The sequence below is a fragment of the Centruroides sculpturatus genome, unplaced genomic scaffold (assembly GCF_000671375.1).
Source record: "Centruroides sculpturatus isolate CEXI.00-Female unplaced genomic scaffold, Cexi_2.0 scaffold434, whole genome shotgun sequence".
NCBI classification, from domain to species: domain Eukaryota; kingdom Metazoa; phylum Arthropoda; class Arachnida; order Scorpiones; family Buthidae; genus Centruroides; species Centruroides sculpturatus.
Genome location: NW_019384694.1, coordinates 507860 through 521065, shown reverse-complemented (window position 1 = coordinate 521065; position 13206 = coordinate 507860). Strand labels below are relative to the sequence as shown.

Genomic DNA, 13206 nt, shown 5'->3' with positions numbered 1-13206 from the left:
TTTTTTTTTTAATTTTTTTTAAAAAAAAGCGCTTGACAAACTTGCCCCGCATGCCAAAGTTGCCCCGGTCTCCCCTACGAGTATTTGATAATAAAACTAATTTTAAAAAACAATAGAGAGACTATTATTTTACATGTAGGTATTTCGACAAAATTCAATGGACTTAAATTTTGATTTTGAACACGTAGAAACACTGTTTCTTTTGCATTAAAATGCTACCTCAAATTGTCAATTTTTAAAATTTTTGTTCCCGGGGAGGGACTCCCTCCCCAGACCCCAGACCCCACCCCAGCGTTACGCGTAATATTCATTTTCACAAAAAATTTATCTGGCCCATTAGTCCCCTTATTCAGATCCGCTGCTGGTCAAGGGTGTCACGATTTTTTATTTTTCAATCAGGGGTGCCGCTCAATGAAAAAGATTGAAAAACACTGCTTTACAGTTTCATAAATAAAATCCATTCATCTGCTATAAAGTTTAGTCTATGCAATGGATTAGACCAACCTTTATGCTATCTAATTTTTGCCTGTAGAAAGTAACTGACCATAGTATTTTCAAGCCTTACATTTTGACAAGCAATTATTGTCAGCTATTTTTGCTGTGACTTAGACCTGGGCACAAACAAGCTTACATTGTTAATTACCATATTTATAAGAACTGGACTAATAGATATCTTTGAAACATGAAAACAGATACAATTAAATCCTACTCAAACTAAACTAATCTAACTAAGTAATCAAACTAAACATTACTAACATTTTTTGAAAGAGTAATATACAATATGTTAAAAAAGTCACCATGGTTTATTTGCACTGATATGTATACAGTATATTGGTGCAAATACAGTGGTGCGCCGCTTCCCTTGTATTTTCTAAAAAATAAATACATATTCATTTTAATTATATAAAAATAATCGCACAATATTTTATTATAACCATATTATGTATCTTATTACAAATTTCTATACTACACATGAAAAAAAAAATAAAATTGCTATTGTATATTCAAATATTAGTGGCAGAGTGGAAGCGCTGTATTGTCATCATACAAAAGGCCAGATTTGCACATGCGCTTTACAGAGCATCAACCTCACCCGGTTTAGCTGGTGGAAGCCTAGGACCTTGGGTGGATGCTACACATATACTGCATCCAATTCTATCTGGGACTGGTTCTAGGCTGTTAGCCGCCTGCCTGCTAGATATTTGGCTGCCCTCGTCCGATTATGTGAATCACGAGTAGATTTATAACTTAACCCAACCGATAAGAATTTACTGGTATGTTTTTGTGATAGTTCTGTATAGTTGACAGGAGTTTTAAAAAATCCATTAAAATATTTGATATTTTTATTCTGCTCTCTGATTTTATATTACTCATGGATTTCAATGTTAAACCAGTGATATTACGATTTTGTATATCCCATCTTTAAGGGGATGTAGGAAAAAACGTGTACAATTCTTGTATGTTGAAAAATTAACTGTTACTTTGACAGTATCATTTACAACTAAATTTAATGAATGAGAGAAATGCATGAGGTACAGAAAAAGCTCTAGAACTTATTTTTCCTTAAATTTACGATTTATGTATCCATTTTTCATAAAAATGTGTCTTTCCACTTTTTTCCCAAGATGAGAAATATTCGAGTACAAAGTAACTGGTTTCAACTTATTTCAACTTAAGTAGTTAAATAATTAATAGTGTTGCAATGAATAGTATATTCAGCCTCAGGCCAAATACCGAATATTCGGCCAGGAGCGTGGCTGAATAGCCAAATATTCGGCCATACTATTCGGCTTGATTAACGCACGTACGAAAATTGGCGCGCAAACCGCATTATGGCAAGGACCCCGCTCTCTATTGGCCCACTGTCATTACGCTTCGCCAATCGCGTTAATTCTTGACAGTTGAAATGAACAGACACGAGCGTCATGGCAGTATGTGATAAGTGATGATATCAAATGTGGATAACAATGAAATGACCTACACGTGTAAATAACGGAAAAAGAACAGAGAAGGACCGCGAAGTGAAAATGTGAAAATAAATATGAAATTGAGTTGATAACATAATGGAACAAGTCGAGGCAGCTTATTAGCGCGAAATTCGCAGCCATCAATGCCAAACAATTGTTGTCATAGACTTCGGAAAGCTAAATGCTTGTAATGAAAGTCACTTAGCATGCACGGGCGAAAGCCTGGGGCCGTTCGGGCTACCAAGATGTCTCGAATATGTGAAATCATAACTGTGACTTATACCGACATCCTATCTCTCTCTTTTCTCCATTATCACCAGGCTATGAGTCACGTAATTGTAAAATGGGAAATCTACGATGGAAAAGTGACGAATCGAAAGTATCGTGAGCGCGTATTATGATGTATGCATAGGCATATGTGGACTAGAGCGATAGAGGAAAGAGAAAGGGAAGAGCAAAGACGAGCACTTAAAAAGAAGGATAAGCAGGGTCAGACCCTCACTGTCAGATGTGTGACACTTCTCGAACGAATAGGTGTGTACGTGTGCTGATCTTTGTAATTATAAATTGTGAATACATGTGACTAATATTATTTTCTTTTTTATTTTGTGCATGTTATAAGTTATAAATAAATATAAACAAAAAACACTAACCCGATAACATTAAACGTAAATACCAAAATGATTAATTTACTGTGTTTTTGTTATTTCTTATTCCTGTTTTTAGGTATTCGGTATTCAGCCGAATAGTGATTAAATATTCGATATTCAGCCGAATAGCGAAAAAATAGGCCGAATACCGAATAGTAACCGAATATTCGTTACATCACTAATAATTAAGTGATTAGGAAATTGGGGACAAACAAAACCCTGATGAAAGAGCCAAATTTTACTTAAAAGCTTAACCGAACCAATCTATGGCTGAGTACAGTGGGGACTGATCTCTTTGAAATATTACATGTAATAAAGACAGAAATTTTTCCAGTTCAACGAGAGTGACCAAAAAGTTGTAAATTTTGGAAATTTCCGTGGACAGCACCTGGTCCTAAAATGAATTAGTTAGAAAACAAATGATGGACAATCTATTAAGTTTAACATATTTAGATTTTTACAGCTATGGTGAGAAACGTTTGAAATTTACAACAACTCTGTCGCGTCCTTTGAGATATACTAGTGATGCGACAAAAGAAGCATTTGACATTGACCGGTATCAGCACCCTCTGGATTTGGCATGCATGCACGCACTGCACACCTACCAAGATCGTCTCTGATTCCATCCATGAGCCACTGGTAGGCAGCAATTTTAACTAAGTGGACTGTTTTAATATTTAAAAAGTATAGAATATTTTATGTTATTTTTATGTACGTTTCTTCACAAAACTATATTTAATTATAATTTTCTTTAAAAGTATATTTGTACAATTGAATATTTTGTACCAAGTATGTATAATTGTATATCCATCACACATTTTATTTTAACAAGTAGGTTTTTATAATTTTATTTTTAATTTTAGCCCTTATATTATAGTTACAATTTAGAATGTAATTACAATATTGAAAATTTATTTTTAAAAAGTTTTGGCTCGAGACCATATAATGAAAAAGAAAACATTATTGAAAGAGAAAGACCAATGCCTAAATTAAATATAAATATATCAATATAAAAATTTGTTTGACATTTTCACGATAAAATTTATGAAGACATAAAATGGCTTTGTGGGTGCATAAAAATGCAAAAATTGTTTTGCTAGCCTTGCCTATTATTTTCAAATGAAATTAGTGTGTGGAATAAGAATGGCTTTGACGATTTAAATAATTTTAGTAAAGCTGGCAAAAGACACAAAAATCATAAATCTCGCGTCGATTCTTTCGTAAAATTGAAGCAATTTGGAAATCAAAATAAAATAGAATTTAACATTAGTACTAATATAAAATAAATATTGAAAATTATAACAAGATAGTTACGGCTAATAGATATATTATATTTAAATTAGTAGATGTTATCAAAGCAAGAATTGGCATTTAAAGAGCATAGGAAATCTATTAAATTGAATATAACAGAGGTAGTTATATTAAACTTGCTTATTTATTAAGTGCATTAGATAATCTATTAATTAAAAATACATTTAGAGAAGTCTACGGTTTTTACTGGCTTATCGAACAAACAAATATGAATGGACCCTAGACCAGTGTTCCGCAACCTTCCGCATGGTGTGCCGCAGTGTTCTACTTGCGGCACACCATGACTCAACACGGCACACCAAAATGTTATTTCCCTCAAAAATGTATGATATGATACTATTAATAGAATTACATAATGCCACTAACCTATTATTATTGTTATTAAACAGACATCAACACCTGTGAGCAAGTTTTTTTTTTTACATATAATTTCTTAGAATACATAAAAATGCATAGCTTTTAATAAAAAATAAACAAACATCATCTTATTTCATCAATGCTGCAGCAGAGAATGAAATACAAGCATAAGAAACACAACAATTGTGATAAAAATATATAAATAAAACTTGAAATTAACAGAATATGTAAAAGTTCACGTCACACCTTTCACCATGTGATGGCACACCAGTTGCAGAACACTGCCCTAGACCATCACTGACTAACTGCCCCTGGAAGTTGGCTTCTTACAGAAACACAGCATCCCTATCATCAAATGTCATGGCACACCACTGTGCAAATAAACAATTATGATGTAAATAGGGAATATTCAAAGAATATATAAACAGAGAATAAGATAAACATTTTCTTGAGATAAAAAATAGAAATAATTTTGTATAAAGTCTATGATGATCTGTGTTCGAGATTTTCTCCACACTTATCTTGGGCCATTTGTATCACTGTATGATCTTTATCATTATCAAGATTTCATTAAAATTATTCACTATTCTACAAATTCTCTCTTAGTCTCACACTTCCTTTTTCTTATTGATTGATCATATAAGGCCATAATTTCAAAATAAAGGATATCTTTACATCTGAGCTGGTGTCCAAACCATTTAAGTTGACTTGTCTGTAGTACTGCAAGAAGAGATTTTTGATCAGATTTTATTAATACTCTCATGGATGTTATGTGATCTCTCCAGGTATAGCCCATCAAGTAATGCAATCAAGTTGTATTAAAACTGTTAATCATATTTTTCATTTTTACTGTTACAAGAAGTTTGTGAAACATTAAAAAACAAAACAACAGTATGGGAAGTTGTTTAAAGCCAAAATGACAGTGTACAGAAGTGTTATGGTTCTTACACTGATATATAGTAGTGAGATAGGTATAGCTGAAGAAGCACAGGAATCACATCGCTGCATGTGAATGAGATATTTGAGGAGTGTGTGTAGAGCTATGAGAAGAGCCTGTGTAAGGAATGGCAATATCATGGAACAATATAGTGTGGAAGAGAATGTCATACAAAAGACAAGCAAGTCTTCTTTAAGATTGATTACGTTGAGAGAATGAATGAGAAGAAATTACTAAAGATAGTACACTTGGAAAGAATACGAGAAAAGCAATACAGGGTGAATGTTGGAATCCTGGTTGGAGCAAAAGAATAAGCTTTTCAAAAAACAAAAGATTATGAGCATGAGAAATGATAAAGTGTGCCAGAAGAGAAAGGTGGCAGAAGCAAAGGAGGTATGCAGAGACAGGAGTGTCTAGAGCAGGGGGGGGTCACCAAACTTTTTTGATCATCAACCCCTTACAACTTTTCAAAACTTCACATCGACCCCATCAAAAAGTTTGTTACGAGCAAAAAGAAAAAAACTCTTACTATTTTAATACATTTCTTTTAATTTTACATTTTTTTACGTTTATTGTATATATGTGAAATTAAACGAACAGCAACTTAAAAACAGCTGTAGAGATGCTAATAACATCAGCGTACTGCAAATCAGACACAAGCTTATGAATGCTGCAGATGATTGACATGTACTATGTAAGTAAGAACCAGAGCATGGACTCTGTTTGTCCTGTGCAACTTGATCCGTAGCCATTTTACACATTGATGGGTAGTTGTACTATTAAATTCATTGAAACAATATTCAAAAACATAATAATATCAGTAGTTATATTTGTGATTTTTAGTTTCAATTTTTCAATCAACCCCCCAATAATGTTATTGATCCCTGGGGGTAGATATCAACCACTTTGGAAATCCCTGATCTAGAGGAATGTAATAAATAGATGAGTGTATTGTATGTGGATGCCTTGTGCTCACTGCCCACCCCTTCTTCAGAAATGGATGTGACAATGTGTTCTGTTCTTTTGTTTTGTTCAATCCTGATGAAGGTTAAACTGATTTAACCAAAAATACTAAAACAAGAATTAAAGTAACTTATATCTTAAAAAGTTGTTTAATAATACCCATTTTATCATCCTGTCATTGTTTCCAACTGTATGCTATTGTGTATTTTTTCTTTCATTCTTATTCTATGATTTTCATCAATACAGTCGACCCCCCTATAACACTGTTGATTATTCTGTTTTATATGAATTCCATGTTGTATGAGTCACTTAGATTTTACAAATATGTGAGCCATTCACAGCCCAGCACTCGTACAACATGGAATTCATATAAAATGGAATAATCAACAGTGTTATGGGGGGAGGGTTGACTGTACTTAATTATCCTACTTTTCCTATATGTATAGGAACTATCATATTATCTTCGAAAATACACAGGAAACTCAGTTAAAATTTTAAATGTAGAAAACTCTGAAGCCGAATCTTGTAAAAACAAAGTGTCAGAATATTTGGTACTACAATTATATTGTTAAGATCATACAGTGGCGTACTGTGGGTGTCAGCCGCCCAGGGCGGAGGAAAATTTTGTCCCTTTATTTAGGTATTTCAATTTAAAAGACCAAAATTCAGTTTTGTCACAGAACAAGCAATGAAAAATTTGCTTGTTCTGGTGGTAGTGCAGCGACCTGTCTAAAATGGTTCTATTGGATATTAGTGGTGTATATGAACAGGAATGAATCGTACAAGCAAAAAAAAAAAAGGTCAACAGGAGCCAATTCCCGGACTGTCCAGACGATAGCACTATTGTAGGCGCGATGCAAGTATAGATTAGGATGTTTAAAATTTTTACAAGATATTATTATTATTTATTGTGAAATTTTTCTGCCCCCTAAAAGGTAATTTTGCCACCCCTAAAAAGTGCCGCCCCCACTACGGTACGTCACTGAGATCATAACTATTAAGATTGCAGTTACTAAATGAATAAATTCATTAAACAATAATTTTAAATTTCTTTAAAAAAAAATTGCTTAAATTTCATCTTTTCTGACAAAAGACAATCATTTCATTTGTATGAATAACAAATAAGTTTTGGAGTTTTCAGGAAAAACAAAATTTTAACTGTTGTTACACTAACTTTTTTATTAAATATAACTTTTATAAAAATTACATCTAACAAAATAAGATTATTTTAAATTTTAAATAAGGAAGTATAAGTATTTTTATTAACTAAAATAAAAGATTCTCATTCATTCTATTATCATCTATTATTTTATCAATTTACTTCACTATTATTGTATTTGCTATTCAACAAAAAATATTTAATAATCACAAACTTTAATAATAATAAAAAGAATTTCACCATAAAACTACTTTATTCAGATTATGATATTGAAATCTTTTAAACTTTATCATATCCACAATTACTTATGTAATAAGTGAAATGATTAATAAAATTCTAAAATAATAAGTAACTTTTTAATCAAAAAGCCATCATTTTGCACGAAATAAGAAGGCCGGACGGCCAAGAAGCACTCCGGGGACCCGAGATTGACAGGTCAAGAATCCCCAGGAACTGTTCGGGGTGGCCCGTCCCTCGCCCTATTGTGAGCCCGGTTAACTCCATAATGGGCTTGCTAAAAAGACCCTCTTGGTGCCCACAGGGCGGAAAGTTACATAAAATTAAAAATAATAATAAAAAGTAAAGAAATTGATGATTTTTGAAGAAATTGACATATTAAACAATAAAATCATCGAAGGGCACGTTTAAATCAAAAGTTAAGGAAAAAAAATATCTCATTAATTAATATAATTTCGATAAATGATTACTAATTCATGTCTGAAAAAGTGATTACAGTTCGCTAGTATAGATTATTATTTTCTTTTTTCTATACTCGTTATTTTGAGAACGAAATTCGGTGAGTATTTTTACGTAATAATCTTGTTAGCATTTACCTTCTGCCATTTCGTCAACCAAAACAAACTTGATCTCAGCATTACAAATATTGCATCATTAGCGCTTGACAAAAAAAAGTCGTAGAAATTTATCCCAGAAATCGTCGAATTTCTCTGCTACGCTCTCTTCAAAATGATTTATAATTAATTTACGATAATAAATAATATATATTTTTCGTGTATAATTATGTCGCTTCCGTTAATAATTAATCCTGTTGTATAGAATATTTTTTAAAAATTTTATCTGGGGTAGAGCGGGCCCCGTTTTTGTTTTTTCTTCTTTTAACAAATGAAATAAAGAAATATTCTACGTATTAATAAAAAGCAGCCTTAAAGATTTGAATTTTGTTATAAAAGTGATATTAATTTATAGGCTTTTTTTTAAAAAAAAAAACTCTTTTCGTCCTGTGGGCACTAAGAAAGACTCTTTTAGCAAGTTCATTATGAGTTCGGTCGGGCCTACAATGGGGCTACCAGGTGGTGAGGGACGAGGCTCGATATATCCGGACAGACCACCCTCCGAAAGGAGATTTTTCGATCCGTCCGGATTCAATCCCGAGTCCCCCAGAGCGGCAGGCTGCCATCCGGCCAGATCGAAACCATAGTATCGCCTACATTCTGACAACTATAGAAACTTCACCAAGGACGATTTCAAAATGGGTATTTATCGTCGCGTCTTTCATATTAATATCTGAATACGATCTGCATTTCCTTCCTTGCCCAAAGTAAGTACAATATTATATGGCCGGATGGCCGAGCGGTCAAGGTGGCAGCCTACTGCTCTGAGGGACCCGCGTTCGAATCCGAACGGGTCGAAAAATCCCCAGGATATTTTCGGGTGGTGGTCCGTTCAGATATGTCGGGTCACGTCCCTCACCACCCGGCAGCCCTATTGTGGGGCTGGCAAAAACCCATAATGGGCTTGCAAAAAAGAGGCCTTCTTAGTGCCCACAGGAAAGAGTAAAAAAAAAAGTACAATATTACCATAGCAATTCCGGATAAAGAAAGCTTTTTATTTATCAGTAGCGTGCCGTCATTGGAAGCGGTGGATCGCTGCTTCCCTTGTATTTTCTAAAAATTAAATACATATTAATTTTAATTATATAAAAATAATCGCACAATATTTTATTATAACCGCATTACGTATCTTATTACAAATTTCTATACTACACGTGAAAAAAAAAGATCGCTATTGTATATTCGAATATCGGTGGCAGAGTGGAAGCGCTGTATCGTCAGCATCCAAAAGGCCAAATTCGCGCATTTGCTTTACAGAGCACCAACTTGACCCAGTTTAGCCGGTGGAAGCGTAGGACCTTGGGCGGATGCTACACGTATATCGCATCGAATTCTATCCAGGACCGGTTCCGGGCTGTTAGCCGCCTGCCCGCTAGATATTTGCCCGCCCTCGCCCGATTACGTGAATCACGAGTAGATTTATAACTTAAACCAACCGATAAGAATTTACTGGTATGTTTTTATGATAGTTCTGTATAGTTGACAGGACTTTAAAAAAATCCATTAAAATATTTGATATTTTTATTCCGCTCTCCGATTTTATATTACTCACGGATTTCAATGTTTAAACCAGTGATATTACGATTTCGTATATCCCATCTCTAAGGGGATGTAGAAAAAAAACGTGTACAATTCTTGTATAATGTTAAAAAATTAACTGTTACTTTGGTAGCATAATTTACAACTAAATTTAATGGATGAGAGAGATGCACGAGGTACAGAAAAAGCTCTAGAATTTATTTTTCCTTAAATTTACGATTTATGTATCCGTTTGTCATAAAAATTTGTCTTTCCACTTTTTTCCCAAGACTACAAATATTCGAGTACAAAGTAACCGGTTTCGACTTATTTCTACTTGAGAAGTAGTTAAATAATTAAGCAATTAGGGAATTGGGAACATAAACAAAACCCTGATGAAAGAACCGAAATTTTACTTAAACAAAAGCCTAACCGAACCAATCTCTAGCCAAGTATAGTGGGACTGATCTCTTTGAAATATTACTGTAGATGTAATAAAGACAGACATTTTTCCAGTTCAATGAGAGTGACCGAAAAGTTGTAAATTTTGGAAATTTCTGAGGACACTTGGTCCTAAAACGAATTAGTTAGAGAACAAATGACTGTTAAGTTTAACATATTTAGATTTTTACAGCTACGGTGAGAAACGTTTAAAATCTACAACAGCCTTGTCGTGTCCTTTGAGATATACTAGTGATGCGACAAAAGAGGTATTTGACATTGACCGGTATCGGCACCCTGGGGATTTGGCAGTCCGCGTGTATGCACGCACTGCAACCGTCTCTGATTCCATCCATTAGCCACTCGTACGGAGCTATTTGACTAAGTGGATTGTTTTAAGATTTAAAAAGTAAAGAATATTTTATGTTATTTTTATGTACGTTTTTCTATAAAGCTATATTTAATTATAATTTTCTTTAAAAGTATATTCATACAATTGTATTTTGTACCAGGTATGTATATCCACCACACATTTTATTTCACCGAGTAAGTTTTTATTATTTTATTTTTAATTGTAATCCTTATATCGTGGCTAGCGATTAGGAACGTAATTGTGATATTAAAAATGCATTTAGAGAAGTTTACGGTTTTTACTGGCTTATCGAATAAACGATACGAATGCAACCTAGACCATCACTGACGCGCAATTGACTGATTGCCCTGGATGTCGGCTTCTTACAGAAACACAACTTCCCTATCATCAAATGTCAAGGCATGCCACTGTTATTTATAAATTATCAGCATTAGCTCAATCCGAATGCGCTGGACTTTTTCAGAGGTTTCTGGATTGCCTCGAGCTCAAAGAAAAATCCTTTTGCAAGACCATTTTGTTCGGAAGATAAGGATTCGTGGCAGTCTTGCTAACCTGCGATACGTTCTTTAAAGACTGAATATATGCAAGATTATTTCAGCGATGTTGTTAAATAAATGTTTGTTTGTTTGTTTTATATTTGCAAGAAAATTTTTAGTGTATATATATATATATATATGAGTGACGAAGGGACCCTCAATAGAGTGTTGTTTTCGACTTTAATCATTTTAAAATTCAATCGTCTAACTTTCATCATTCTATCAAAAGCTAGGTTAAAATCCATAAACATTATTTTCCACAAACTTGTTTCCTTGTTGAGGATGATCCATTTAGTCATTATTGTGTTACCCGGAACTTCCGATAAATTTCAAGTATTGGATGCCAGACCCTTAAGAACAAACTCCTGACCTCATGGAAAAAACCCAAGAGGAACACAAAATAACATGGGAGGATGAAGACAAATAGAGTCAGTCGTCCTCCAACGTTTGCCTTCTCTGGGGTTTAAAAGTGTGCTCGAATACTGTGAATCTGTCGATATCCCCATGCGGATATCTTACCCGCCCAATTTCTTCGATTTATTTGCCACAAGTCAAATACCTCCCTCCGAAGACGCTCCTGTTATCCGATCAATCCGAATAGCAAGAACCTTCCATCGAACACCCAAAGAATCCCGACTGTGAATCATCCGTCTTCGATCCTCGACTTCTTTCTATAGTATTTATCTACACGCGTATATCCTGTAAACTCTCTCTTTCTCGCGACAGTTAGATTCGATAATCTAAGGATATATATATTAATTCAAGATGTCTATGATCGTATATCGTGTACACCTGCCTGCTAAAATAAATTTGTTATTGTTTATTAATATGGAATCAGAGTGAATAACTAACTCGTTTATCTCTCCTCACCTCTACTCCGAATCCAACCGCTTACCCGCGACCACTCGCGTGACGTAAAGTCACGATTTCCGAGTCCTGAGAGACTCGGTCACATCCTGACGCGGTGTCAAAGAGACACCGACCCTACGGTCACCTATATATAAATATATATAAAAAAGGTGTCCGAAAACTCTCCGTACAGTGACACAAATCAAACCAACTAGTGGACGAATATATGAAACCATTGTACCTTAAATTAATAGTTAGTTATTAGTTCGTGTCTGACCAACGAACCGACCAATGTGCAGTGTTCTGGAATTTTTACATGTGTCTAACACCTAAACAAAATCCAGTTTTCACATAGGAAGTCTTGCACACAGTTACTTATTTGACAGGTCACCAATATGATTTGTTGTATTTTACTGTCATCATCATCATCACAGAGGAGTGGTATAGCTCTCAGCTTTTCACTCCAGAAGAAACAGGAAGGAAGAGTCGGTCTTATAGAAGACGACCAATCCGAGGAAGACAGAAGAGAGGTCACTAAGTAACCAAAGCCGGTCTTATAAGAGACGACCCCCGCGAGAAAGGGAGACAGAATGCCTTCCGGGAGGACTTGGAGGGAAAGCTGGCCCCTATTCAGACGTCATTGGCAAGGAGGAAAACCCGAAAAAACTCCCGCTGCCAGCTCGTCCGAGTGAGGCGCGAACCTCCGATCGAACTCCGGTGTTTAGGGTCTGGTCACCACTATCAAGCGGAGACGGAGTCCACTCGGCCGCCGTATTTTACTGTCTGTCAATCCAAAGAAAAAATTTTAATGCTGAGGTTTCAATGTCTTGTGAATAAAGTTACATTTCACTTTCGTATGTATATAAACTTAGGCAAATCTGTGGGTATATATTCCAATATAGTAAAGAAGAAAGCTCACTTTAAATTATTTATATACAGTAGAACCCCTCTAATCCGTCACCTTTGGGACTGGGGGTGTGGTCGGAACGCAGAAAAGGTCGGATTATCAGAAAAAAGTAAAATAAATAATCTTCCCCTTTGTCCAGTCTTTGTAGCACTGCTAATTTTTCATTTATGAAAGAGTAACGTGTTTACGTTTCACTCCTGACATGTTAAAAACACACACAAAACTGTACATGTACACCCAATGTAAAACATATACTGTAACGAACACAGAAAAACGCCACGGACGGTGAGTCACCGACGAGTCGGGACAAGTTTCTCGACTCCGACCACGGTCGGATTAACCGGAGTGACGGACTAGCCGAGGGCGGACTAGAGGGGTTCTACTGTA

The 13206-nt window shown here is 34.8% G+C and overlaps 1 protein-coding gene across 2 annotated transcripts in view; it reads right to left on the bottom strand.

The window, feature by feature from the left end:
- LOC111627411 (NAD-dependent protein deacetylase sirtuin-2-like) overlaps nt 1-8278 on the bottom strand; it is a 65897-nt gene extending 57619 nt beyond the window's left edge. The window contains exon 1 of one of the 2 annotated variants that reach the window (XM_023370978.1): nt 8178-8278. In XM_023370978.1, the coding sequence (XP_023226746.1) occupies nt 8178-8219 (42 nt within the window). In that variant the 5' untranslated portion in view covers nt 8220-8278. The remainder of the gene's footprint in view (nt 1-8177) is intronic. The other variant, XM_023370979.1, reaches the window with a different exon arrangement.
- Between the last annotated feature and the right edge of the window lie 4928 nt (nt 8279-13206).